Source organism: Marmota flaviventris, chromosome 13 (genome assembly GCF_047511675.1).
Source record: "Marmota flaviventris isolate mMarFla1 chromosome 13, mMarFla1.hap1, whole genome shotgun sequence".
In the NCBI taxonomy this organism is placed as follows: Eukaryota; Metazoa; Chordata; class Mammalia; order Rodentia; family Sciuridae; genus Marmota; species Marmota flaviventris.
In genome coordinates, this window is record NC_092510.1 from 49,986,009 (window position 1) to 49,999,026 (window position 13,018).

The following is a 13,018-nucleotide window of genomic DNA, read 5'->3' on the forward strand; positions in this document are numbered from 1 at the left end:
AAGGAACTGAAAGTTATACTGAAAGATCAAAAGTGAAAGGATGACCCACACATATCATGTTAAGGGAGAAAAGCAGAATAACCACATTCATTCCAAACAAAGATGAACTTAAGGCAAGAAGCATTGAAAAAGTCAAGGTAGGTCATTAAGATGGATAAAATATACAAGGCAAAGAAGCTTGTAAGCAATATTATATTTAATATATTCTGGTCAAACCTGTGGGGAATAGAGTTGAAGAGGAAAAATTACAAGAAAAGACCAAAATTATCACCATTTGTGATAAGATGTAATTATGGTCTTTGAAAGTGCAAAGAATTGAAAGAAACACTTTAAATAATTAAATTCAGGAAAGAAGCCAGATAAATGAAAATGATACCAAAAAATAGCTTTCCTGTTTTTCATCAATAACCAATGAGAAGATATCATGGGGGTGGAATTCTATTCACAACAGTTTCACAAAAATAAACTGCCCAGGACTGGGTTTAATTTGTGTGCTCAACTTCCATGAAGGAAACTATACACATTATAGAAATGTATAACATTTGCCCAGATAAAGTGAGATACCTTATTTCTGGACAAGAAGATCTAATATCCTCAATGCCATAATATTCTAACTCTGCCTCAAAGAATTTATAGTTTTAATCCAATACTGATAAACTCCTTAGGGCTTAAAAAAAAACTTTATTTAATTTAAAAAATTTAAACTTTATTTAATTTAAACTTTAAATTTAAATTAAACTTTATTTAATTTAAACTTTATTTATTTAAAAAATTATTTAATTATTTATTTGGGACTAAAAATAGGGGGAAATGGCTTTACAGAGAAGCAATGATGAAGAGCTTGACAGACTGATTATACATAGGATGATGTGGTACCAGCAAGACAATAAGTAGGTAAACCTAAAGAACCAAAGAGCCAGCCTTGAAACAGCATTCTCTATATCTCACCACCCAATAGAAGAATCATTAATATCAATGGGAAGCAAGGTGGTTGTCCAACAAATGGTGTAGGAAATTTGGCTACTGGAAGAAAAATAATTCCTCGTGTTCCACCATATGATAAAATTTATTTCAGATGAGTCAAAAGGCAAATGTAAAGAGAAAGACCTTTAAAAATGTACAAGAAATTATGGGTAAATGGTCATATAGTTACTTTATGAGGATGAACTCTACAGTCATAAAAAAATAACAAAAGAACAATGTACAAAACTTCATGTGTGATATAAATTCAATTTCATAAAACCAGTTCTGGTATATGTACCTCCCCTCTGGGTATGTCTCTGTATGTAAAAATGGTAGCAAAACAACTCATTTTATTTTCTTCTTACTTTGTTCTGTTTTTTAATATTCTCTGCCGTGAGCATATTCATCTTCAGAAATGGATCTGCTGTGACAAACCAAATTGACTATGGAATAGGTTAATGCTAAATAAAGCATGGAGGTCATTCAAAAGTATAACCTCCCAACCTCCCAATAAAACAGATCTAAAAATATAGTAAAACCCTAACTCAATAGACCGAGAAAAATCAGCTGGAAAGAAAAATGTCTCTAAGTTTTTAGACTGAGATGGGAAAGGAGTTTGTGTCAAAACAAACAGAAAACATCTAGACCTAGAGTTTTGATCACAGCATTCATAAAACAGGCATGCATGTGTGGGTCAGGTACATAATTTCTCTGCATCACCACTGCCAAAAACAGGGACTTAGACTCAACCAATTATTTCCAAACCTGGCTTATCCTAAACTTTTTACTCAGTGGCTTTTTAAACTAGCAAAACATAAATATGCTTAATCTGGGTCTGGCTTTGTGCCAAGCACAAATATGGTTTTATTTATAAGTACGGTTTTATTGTCTCTTTTAATCCTCTAGTTTCTCTAAGAAAGAGGTACTACTATCCTTATTTTAAGCTGAAGGAAATGAAGCATGAAGTCCAAAGCCACGTGGATGGATAAGCAGACTTTTGAACCTAGGCAACCTGGGCCAGTGTTCAGATATTAGACTCAGAAATCCATCCTTTAAAAGCTCCTAATAAATTAGACCCGACTACCTGGAAGTGATTTTTCCAGATCTTAAATCTAAAATTCCATGATCTTGTTTTGTCATGTCTTTATTACTTCTTGAATTATCAATTCCACGGGGTAATAATGTTCACTATTTCACTGAGCCTCTTAGGACAGATCCTAGGGGAAGGCAGATTGTAAAAACGGAAGTCTTTCCAGATGTCATCCTGGATCGTCTTACACCAGCACAAACCGAGCTTTTTAAGCAGGTGTGCTCTTGCCCCCAGTTTCCCAAATAAGCAGACTGTAGAGTAACAAGCATGTTAGATACTTCATAAAGGTTGATTCCACTTTCAGTCGTCATTTCGGTGTGAAGAAATCAAGAAGAGGTGGGGCAAGAGAAATTAAGAGACTGGAAGATGGAAAAAGCCTTGGGAGACAAGCTGGGACGACCCAGACCTCTGTCCTGAAGTCTGAAAGACTGAAAATGAGATCCTTGGTCACAACCATGGAAGTGGGACTGAGGTTCCCCTCCCTCCTGGTTGCCTGTGGGTTTGCACAGTGAAGCCCCTGATGTCAAGGAGAAAAGGAAATATTAAAGAGAAGGTGCCAGAGAGGGCAAACCATCAGGTTGAAAAGTGCTGGAAGGGCCTGGGGGATGCAGTTCAGTGGTAGAGTGCACGCTTAGCATGTGCAAGGCCCCGGGTTCAATTCCCAGCACTAGAGCATGGGGCGGGGGAAATACTGCTGGTAAAGAGCAAAAATGGTTGTTAATATGTAATCAGCCCCAATCCTTTCCAAGCTGCCTTAAGTGATCGAGAACCAGAGAGAGAAATTATCTAATATTACATGTAAAAGATATCGCTTTAAGCACTTGCTGGCAGAACAAACAGGCTGAAGTTGCATTGAGATGCCAGGCAGTGTTACTCTCCAGGGCCCAGGAACTCTTCCTGGCCTGGGAAGTGGCATGAGCCCTTCAGTGCAGTTGGCTGTCTTCCTCTGAGTCAGCCAGGTCATCAACCCATAACCCCACTGTACCTTGTATACTATTTGACTCCTGCTATCTGTGAGGTCCAGTTGGATGGAGATATAATCAATGTTGGGAGAAGGGGGTTGCATGTGTTGATAACGAAGCCCCATCATCAGGAACTCCTCACAGCTCATTTGGAGACTTGCTATTTTCTTCAATTCCAGGGTACAGCTTCCGCCTGGACACTTCAGTTCCATTCCCAGTTCTAAAATGAACAATGCTGCATTAAGCTAGCCACTTGAATACCACAGGTATAAAAACAAAAACCCACCTTTAGACATTTATTCATTCTTACAGACCCCAGGAATACTCAGATGTACCTTCCAATCCCTTCCTAGGGTTAGCATTATTCTGAAAGCTTATAATTTCCTTCAGTGAAAAGAACAAGTGACCAGTTCTCTTGCCCATCCAAAGTTAGACTAAGAGGAAAAAAATAAAACATGTTTTCTGGTGATTGCATATCTCTAACTAACAGGCCAGTGGCTCACTATAGCGCCTACTGCTTAGCTCTCATCTTCCCTTGAGAGCATCAGCTTCATGGCTCCAACATGCAATCTCTACTAGACTGTTCTACTCACCAAAATGCTCTCCCACAGTGCTCATCACACACTCCAATCCTGCATGTCCTTCTCAGTCTAATTAATCTTTTTTTCTAAACCTTCCCTTAAACACTCAGTGAACCACCTGAATCAACCTGTGCTGTCTTACCAAAAACCATAATTCTCTCTCCAGTAGTCTTCGTGTCTCTACCCAACTGCATTTTTCACTTGTTAGGTGTATGACAATCATAGGCTACTTATTCTTTGAGTTTCATTTCCATGTCGCATAAAACAGATACTCCATTTCATAGACAGGTGGTTGTGAAGAGGAAATGAGACTATTTTTGTTCAAGTGTATCTTTAGTGGTAAACTTCTGTCCAAATGCAAGATATTACTACAAGTATTACTACTACATTCATGGATTATTCCTTATATTTCTTGTTCTTCTCATAGTTCCTAAGACATTGTTGTGCATATAGGAAGTATCCAACATATTAATTGAATGAATAATGGAAGGAACCTTATCCATTAATGCTTCCTGAGTTAAACCCTGCTACCTACCAGCTCTACTTCAAGCTAGATCACAATCCAATAATATCTAATGAAGTATAAATAAACCACTCTTACTGTTGCTGCCATTGCTTTTACTATAACAATCGCAATTAACGAGGACTTCCTGTGAGCTGGACACTGTGTTAAGCCCATCCTGTGTGTGATCTCCTTTACTCCCATCCTTATTCAACTCTATGGAGCAGCTATTATCTTTTCCCATCTCCCAGAGGCTTAGACAGAAGATTCATAACTAAAATAACACAGAAAATGAATAACAGAAGGAGTTTTCAAATCCAGATCTTTCTGATTCCAAAATCCATGCACTTAACCACTAACCTACATTTTCTTCCCAAGATGCTAAAATTATATTAAGTAGAACTATTTGTTACAGTGGAAGGTGACCATTCATGGATATTTTTGTCAGTTTTAGTAATATCCAGATAAATACTGAAATTTATCATACGGGACTGAGGGAAAAAACTGTGTGGCTGATCTCCACGGGGTCCTTCTGGGCGAGGCTCCACCACAACCATCTGGCCATGAGCTGGCAGCCTAGTTCTCAAAGGGTCCAGCCTGACGGTACACTCCAGGCCCGCCGTCCTCTCATAGTCAAATCTGAGCAGGTTCTTATCAATGGCTCGGGACAGGCCGTAGAATTCAGACACCTCCAGGACATTGCTACTCATGCGGATAATGTTGCAGTCTGGCTCCATGAGATAGACTCGCAGGGTAAAGGTTTCAGTGAAGGTGTCTGTCTCAGTGAATCTGTAGAGAGGACAAAGCAAAGGAAATAAGTATTGGTGCTCAGACACTTCGGATACCTGAGCACTTAGCCTGAAGCTTAAAAACTGGCCTTCACACATTTTGCCTCAGGTGGAGTTTTGATTTAATTTCCTGCTGTACTCTCAACCTCTCAGGTCTCATCCCTTCTCTTTACTTTGGTGTCGATGCTTTTCCTGCTGCTGCTTCTTCCTCCAATCCTTTTCTTTCAATGCCTCTCTCAAGCTCATCATCCATACTGACAGGTAAGGACTGCGGAGACCTTGGAGTCTCACCTCCAACATAACAAATTTAGGGGTATAAGGCCTATATTCTTTATGGATTGAGTTTTAATTCAGGAGTGAAGGGGCAAGGAGTTTCTGTAGTATCAAGGCCCTTTTGTTCTTCAGAAATACCACAAAACGGGTGAACATTCAAGGTCTGCTTGCCATGTAAATTGTATCAGCAATAGTTACTTCCACTACTTCTATCCTCTGCGGACTCTGTTCTCAGGGTATTTGCAGAGGCTAATAGAGATGTGTTGTCATGTGGTTTTGTTGTTGTTGTTTGTTTTATTTTTTTGAGAGTTTGAAATTAATGAGTGATGTATTTACATTAATAATTAAGCTCTTTGTTGATATGCTTTTATTGCGACCCATAACACACTAAACTCTATGCTGAACTCCTTACTGCGGTATCTTTTTCAGTACTTAGAAGAAGCTATTGAAGGCATTTTCAATCTAACTTTGCAATGATGAAACTGAGGCATAAAGAAGTCAAATCACTTGCCATAGAAGCTGGAGAAGAGGGAGGAGGGAAATAAACATGCTCCCTGATCTCTTCCCCCAACTATGCTGGATATTCTATTTCAAATGTCATCAAACGACAAGCAGTGGCAGCCTTCCTGCGTGTACTTTACCAATCTTCTTCCCCCAGGGAAACTCAAGGAAGGAGTAGGAGCAGCTAGAATTCATCAGCCTTTCAGCCCTTCCCAGCAAGATCTTTGAAGTCTGTCTTTTAACACTAAAGTCTTGGAAAGCCTTGCATGATGATTTTTAGCTTTCTAAGGAAAGTGGGTGCCACTTGATTTTCTGAGCACAGTATTTTGCCTTTTTCGAGGCACTTGTGGCTCTGCATTCTAATTATCTGCCCATCTTTCGCATTTAACCAAGAGCACCAAGAGTTTGTGCATCTTCATCCTTGAGTTTCCTATGGTCTGTGTGGACCCTGAACTGTAGTGGGTGGTTATAAATGTTGTAGAATGATTCACGGTTCCAAAGTCTTCTTCAAACCTCTAATGCATTGTTGTAGTGCTTACAATAAATTTATACCAACCTGTTTTAATCAAATACTCTCAAGAACAAAAAAAGACAAGTAAACAATTATATAAAGTCCTACTCCACCTACCCTGTCCTCACTTGCTTCTATGAAGTCTGAAATACCATAACTATAACCTTAAAATTAATTTTTTATATAATTCACATATCATGAAATTAATTCTTTTAAAGGGTACAACTCAATAGTTTTTAATATATTCACAAAAGTTATATAAATATCTTAACTATCTAATTCCATAATACTTTCATCACCCCCAAAAGACATCTATACCCATGTAGTCACGCCCCAATGGCCCCTAACCCAGCCTCTGGCAACCACTAATCTATTGTTCCTATGGATTTGCCTACTTTGGACATTTCATATAAATGAAACCATACAATATTTGTCCTTTTGTGTCTGAATTCTTTCACTTAGCATAATGTTTTCAAAGATCAGCCAAGTTGTCCCATGAATCCACGCTTCATTCCTTTTCATGTCTGAATAATATTCTATTATATGGGTATACCATTGTCAGTTGAATTGGTACAACTTTTTGGCTGTTATGAATAATGCTGTCATGAACATCCCTGTACAAGTGTTTGTACAAACATAGGCTTTCATTTCTCTTGTGTATATACCTAGAAGGGAAATTACCGGGTCATATGATCACTCTATGTTTAGCTTTGTAATTGATTTTAAGCACATTTGAATTATTTAATGTTTAAAAGTGGAAGATATTGTATTTCCTGTAACTGAACAGCTAGTTATCAAAAAAAAAAATTCATTCAATTTTGGAGCACATTTCCTAATTGATTCCCATGAAAAATTTGCTATTTGTAACTTTTTTTTCTTACTATAGATTATAGGTTGGGATACCAGAGATACTTGCATAAGAACACTAAATAGAAACAGGATGGAGTTAGTAATTTGTAAAAAAGCCCCAAGACAATAATTCAAATGAAGATGATTGAAAATTGGCCACAATTCTTGCCTTACCACTCAGGCCTCCAATTTCTATTGATTACTTTCTTGTTTGGAATCTATTAACTCCCCTCATAATAATATACAGCGACAGAAAAAACCCTAAGTAAACAGAATTGTTGTCTGACAACACATAATCAGAGCTCCTAGTCCACTCACCTGTAAAGTCGAAGCTTCACTGTGTCTTCATCAAGAATCGGGCAACCGTTGTGAACATACCTGACTTCATTGGGAAGGAAATGGCAGTCAAAGACCTAGTTCACATGAAAAATGGATAAATATACATGAGAAAATTGGTACAAAGTTTTATTTTTCCAGATCTCAAGTACCTCCTGGAAAAATTATGGCCTGTGAGTGGTATGCACACGTGTGTGTGTGTTTGTGCTCACGTTTGCACGTATTAACTACCACCTCTATCCTACCCCATGCCCACTCACCGTACAGCTGAGTCTTGTTCAGTAAATATCTAAATTATTAAAATCCAAGCAGATCAAACAAGTAAATTAGGGGTAATTACTGCCTAAATGGCTACCTTTTTGCAGACTTTTAAAATATGGTTCCATTTATCAAAACTCCTATTTACTCCCTTCAGGGGTTTCTAGCAGTTGGGTTAAAGGGATCTTTCTGTGTGTCTGTATGAAAAGGCAAGCATTAACCCACCTACCAACAAACTGTATTTGTTCTGTATACATGTGTTCTCCTGTTTTTTCTTTCTTTTCCAAATAGCATTTTTACATTCAAAGAGGAAGCCACTGTGGGGAGAGGGGGTGCTATTGTGGTTGATCAGAGTCAAATATGAACCATAATTGTTTCTTATATACTTGCAAAAGACAGCTTTTATTAGTTATATAATAGCAGAAATGGATGATGAGACATAGAATCCTAAAGGCAACTTCTATTCAAATAAAGATAATTAACTGCACCACCTCATTCAAAATGATTAAGGAAATGGCTGGTTTGGGGGGAATCCTAGTTTTGAAAGAAAAGTCTTCTCTTTCAGACTCAGCATGACCTTCATTCTGCCCAATCTGAGTTGGTAGAAGGCTGAGAAATACCCCTGAGGTATTTACACATCCTCCCTATGGAACTGATGGTGTCCAGTCTGTACCTTTTTCAGTCTCAACCATTTTCAGACAACAGAATCCACCCTGAGAAGATGTTATTACCAACACAAATGACTTTCTTGTCTTACAGATATCACTGGCTCTCCTCTTCATTTGATAACTAGGAAGGAGATAAAGAGAAGCCCTTCCCCACCCCATTGACAAATAGTCGTGGTAATAAAGAGACAATCTGCTTTGCTAAAAGAAACATCTGTTTAATGTTTCGTAATATGTTTTCCTTTTATAAAAGGCGACAACCATAATTGTCCATAAATTTACTAACTAAAACAAAGGAGAGCTAAATCCTTTTCTAATTACTGTCTAGCTTTGTTTTTTTCCACTTCAACTGCTTTTCAATTACAATTTATAATTAAATTGTCACACATTCCTAACTCATTACTCACTTTAACGACAGTAAACTAGTTCAAACTAGAGATATTTTCTTACTGCTTTATTTCCCATTCAAAAAAAAGCAAGCTCAGCGCTAAACTGAGGTGCTTTTCCACCCAGGAAATTTCTTGCTCTGGGTCAGGTGTCAGAACTGCTAAGTGAGGCTGTCTTGTCCTAAAACAGGAGTACGACACATGGCCATCGACCTTGTCTAATTGACTCTATCAAGGGGGTGATCTCAACAGAAGGCACTGGCATGCACCCACCGAAGTCCCTTTCCAAATATCTAGTAGGAAAATGAACCTGTTGGTTCTAAGACAAACTTCAGTAATGAAATGAAAACACTAATTGAACAGATGTTAAGCAAAACATTTTCTGTGCAAATCACATGAAACTGTTCATTACACAGCAGGGTGTTGTTAATACAGTCATCTTGCTAGAAATGGGTTCACATAAGCCTAGCTTTAAGCTTAATATTAAGCTCTATTAAAGAATAATGTTTAGGGCTGGGGTTGTGGTTCAGTGGTAGAGCACTTGCCTCGCATGTGTGAGGCACTGAGTTCGATACTCAGTACCACATAAAAAATAAAGCACAATAAAGTTATAAAAAACAGTGTTTGTAAATATATATTATATATATATATATTATATTTATATATGAATAATATTTAGGCTGTGTATGTGTGTGTGTGTGTGTGTCTGTGTGTGTGTGTGTGAACTTGGCTATGCTTAATTTCAAGAACTCTATAAGGAATAAATCCCTGGAGAGGGCTGAACCAGCTGGGGTTAAAAACCAAGCACAAATTCCCTTCAACTCAGACTTTACATGAGAATCTAGTTTTTTATAGAAATTATCAGAAATTTAAAAAATAGATGGTTGGAGAAACTGTTTCCTCACTATATAAAATTTTCTATGGCACAAAGTTCTGCTATTTGGTAAACTGGAGATGAGACTCCACATTTTAATGGACTCCTATACAATAGAATAATTTTTTTGTACTAGGGATTTAACCCAGGGGCATTTCATCTCAGCCCTTTTTTTATTTTTTATTTTGAGACATAGTCTCACTGAGTTGCTTAGGGTTTCAGTAGGTTGCTGAGGCTGGCCTTGAACTTGTGATCTTCCTGCCTTAGCTTCCTGATTTACTGGTATCATAGAATCAATTTTGGAAGATAAAAATCACATATCTACTTTAGATTATGTAAATCAGCTTGAGATATCATATTTACTTCTAGAAATGCACACACTGAAGATTCAGAAATTAATAATACTTTTTTAACATGAGCAATAGCACACTAAGGGATCAATAATACTTTTCTTTTTTTTTTAAGTTATCAATGGACTTTTATTTTATTTCTTTATATGCAGTGCTGAGAACCAAACCCAGGGCCTCACACATGCTAGGCAAGCGCTTTACCACTGAGCCACACCCCAGCCCTCAATAATACTTTTTAAAAATGAGAACAGAAACAAAAGGATCAATGTGGTTTGGGATATTTCCAAGCAGTCAAGAATTTCCTAAATCAGCCAGGCATTTTGTTATTTCTTTTCCAGATTATCTATCTAGTAACCAGAGTTTTGCCCTAAATCTGAAAGAGATGACTCAGAGGTCTACTCCAACCCTTCATCCTTGTGACCACATAGGATTTTTATCTGGTTCTCATCACCTGGATCCCTTTCTGCTCCCCTGTGTCTCAGCACCAAAGAAGCAGAACCATTAAAATTCACTATCTCAGAGGTGACTTCGTTATTCTCAGAGAGAGTGCCACAGCGTTAAGGAGTCTTAGGTTATCTGGGGTGGGAAGAGGACTGACCTCAGAGGCTGCTAGGTAGTAACAGATTCTTTCCAAATTGCCTTCAAGGAGGAGAAACTGGTGAATGACAGGGCTTTGTCCTGTTTGCATGGGACAACAGCTTGGACAGCTTGCTCCTGCTGGCTCTCAATAGGAATTTACTTCTCTCTCCCCAAAAATAACATCATTTCTAAGTGTTGGACCCTTTTTAAAAACTATATTTATTGGAAAGGGTATCAAATTAACAATTGATCATCTTTATAAGGTGTCCATATTTGTATTAGTACTGCACTGGGTCCATGCCTTATCAAGGACTCCAAGCCACTAGGACCAAGGTGCCATCTTGCTGCTCCTAATTCTTCACTTGGCTTTTGACCCCAATCCCTGCAGTTGCTCTGCATTGACTACTGCTATGTAATACAGGGAGAAATTGGGGCTACCAAACACTCGGGAATACAACGTCTCCATACTTATGGAAATGATTGTATCCTATGTTTAAGATCCTACCCAAAGGTCTTTGACTGACAAAAGAAAATCTGGTGAGAGACATTTAGTTACTGTCACATCTAGTTTAGACATTTAGTTACTGTATACCTCCATTGTGAGACTCTCTTCCATAGAATTCACATATTTCAGAATTGGTCTATAAATTTAAGTATGGTAAATGAAATACCTAGAGATAATCATTGGAGCTAGCCTCTATTTAAGCCTCTTTATTCCATCTCTACAATATCTAGTACTGTTTGAATCACTTCATGAACACATTTCTAAAGCCAAACGAAGAGGAAATTGTGTTCATGGTTCAGCAATTGGAATTTGTGCATTTTTCCAAAAGCAGCAGCAGTATATTCTCAAGATTGTTTATATTGGGAGAAAGTTAAGTCACAGCAGGAAAACATGATAAAATCAAAGGTCATTTTATATTAAGTAGAGGGGTCAACTTCTGCTTTAAGCAAAGACAATATAGGAAAATAAAAGTTTAGAAGGGAATTCTTTACAAAAGAAGTGACTATAGAGCCAGGTATGGTGGTAAACACCTGAAATCCCAGTGACTAAGAAGGCCTGAGGCAGGAGGATCACAAGTTCAAGGCCAGTTTCAGCAACTTAGCAAGATTCTATCTCAAAAAATACATTAAAAATACAAGTTAAATGACTGGAGGATATGGCTCAGTGGTAAAGCACTCTTGGGTTCTGTCCCCACACACACACCCCAATCCTAAGAAGTGACCATAGAATACCCTTAAATAAAAAGGTCTCCTTTTGATTAAAGGGGGAAACATTTATACAGACATTTTGATAAAATGAATATTTAGTTCTCCAGATCTCTTTTCTACTTCTCTTCCCTTACTCAAGTTTTACCGTTAGTATTCTGCGGTCACAAGTATGTCCTAAAATGTTCTTGAGACCTTAATTTCTTATCAAAAGACACCCTGACTACTGGCAATGGGGGAGGTAATTTGGGGCAGGAAGAATTCCATAAGAATCTTCCATAGCACACACTGCAAGTGACTGCCCACTCCAACCCTTAAAGGCTGCCCCATATTCATATTCATATTCATTCTCTCTCTCTCTCTCTCTCTCTCTCTCTCTCTCTCTCTCTCTCTCTCTCCCCCCCCCCCCCCCCGCCTCTCTCTCTCTCTCATAGATTGGCAATATACTAAAATGCATATCTGTACTTCTTTTACATTATGCTTTTCCCTGGATGATTAACTACTCTATAAGATCAAGCAGTTCTCTTCAATACAAGAGGAGAAATTGGAAAGCCTTGTTGATACAGTGCATTATTAAGAAAAAATGCAAGCATCCATATTACTTTGAGCCTGACCTCCTCCACAGGTGTTAGCATAATTAAGAGTAAACCCTGTCAGTGGTAGACTTAGCTAGAATCAGTCAAGGACATTAAAAAACAGCTTCCACCTCACATAGAAAAACAGTGCAATACTCTGCCTGTGAACTTCAACCCCACCATTTCAAATGTGAACTTCTTCACAGTACTCAACTTTGATGGCTAGACAGGAGACCTTTGACCTGCCTCACATACTCTTGTACACTAAAATTCATCCATGCTACTGAACAGAGAATCTCAGATATGACCCACCTGTGGCATGAGTTTCCCTACCCTCTGGGTTATTGGCTCATTCATCACAACTTCCACTTTGCAGGCATCTTTCTCTTTGGGGATGGCAAACTTCAGGTCATCTTCTGACAGGAAGGCAGAGCTGCCCTTCATCACCCTCATCCCATGGTTCAGGGTGATGAAGGTGGGGCTGGCACGGTCCAGGAGCAGCAGAAGCAGGAGGACACTGAGGCCACTCCAACCTAGAGAGCTCATGCTGACAGGGGCCCACTCGCTTCTGGCCATCACAAAATTTCTTCAACAGAGGAGGGCTTCTGCACTTCCTCCCACAGCTCAGGTCACAGTCCAAGGGGCAGGGCGAGGGGTCCTGACAGTGTGCCCCGAGATCTTAACATGCCCCTTTCATTCCAGACTTACACAAGGACGCCTTTCAGCCAATCCAGGGACTTTTAATAAAACTTGCTGATCACTCCTG

At 38.6% G+C, this 13,018-nt stretch overlaps 1 protein-coding gene across 1 annotated transcript in view; it reads right to left on the bottom strand.

Annotated features, from left to right (window-relative positions):
• Frem1 (FRAS1 related extracellular matrix 1) overlaps positions 1-12,798 on the bottom strand; it is a 128,509-nt gene extending 115,711 nt beyond the window's left edge. The window contains exons 1-4 of the mRNA XM_027950606.3: positions 12,565-12,798; positions 7,339-7,433; positions 4,586-4,887; positions 3,039-3,235 (exon numbers count right to left, since the gene is read on the bottom strand). Coding sequence (XP_027806407.2) covers positions 3,039-3,235; positions 4,586-4,887; positions 7,339-7,433; positions 12,565-12,798 — 828 coding nt within the window. The remainder of the gene's footprint in view (positions 1-3,038; positions 3,236-4,585; positions 4,888-7,338; positions 7,434-12,564) is intronic.
• Between the last annotated feature and the right edge of the window lie 220 nt (positions 12,799-13,018).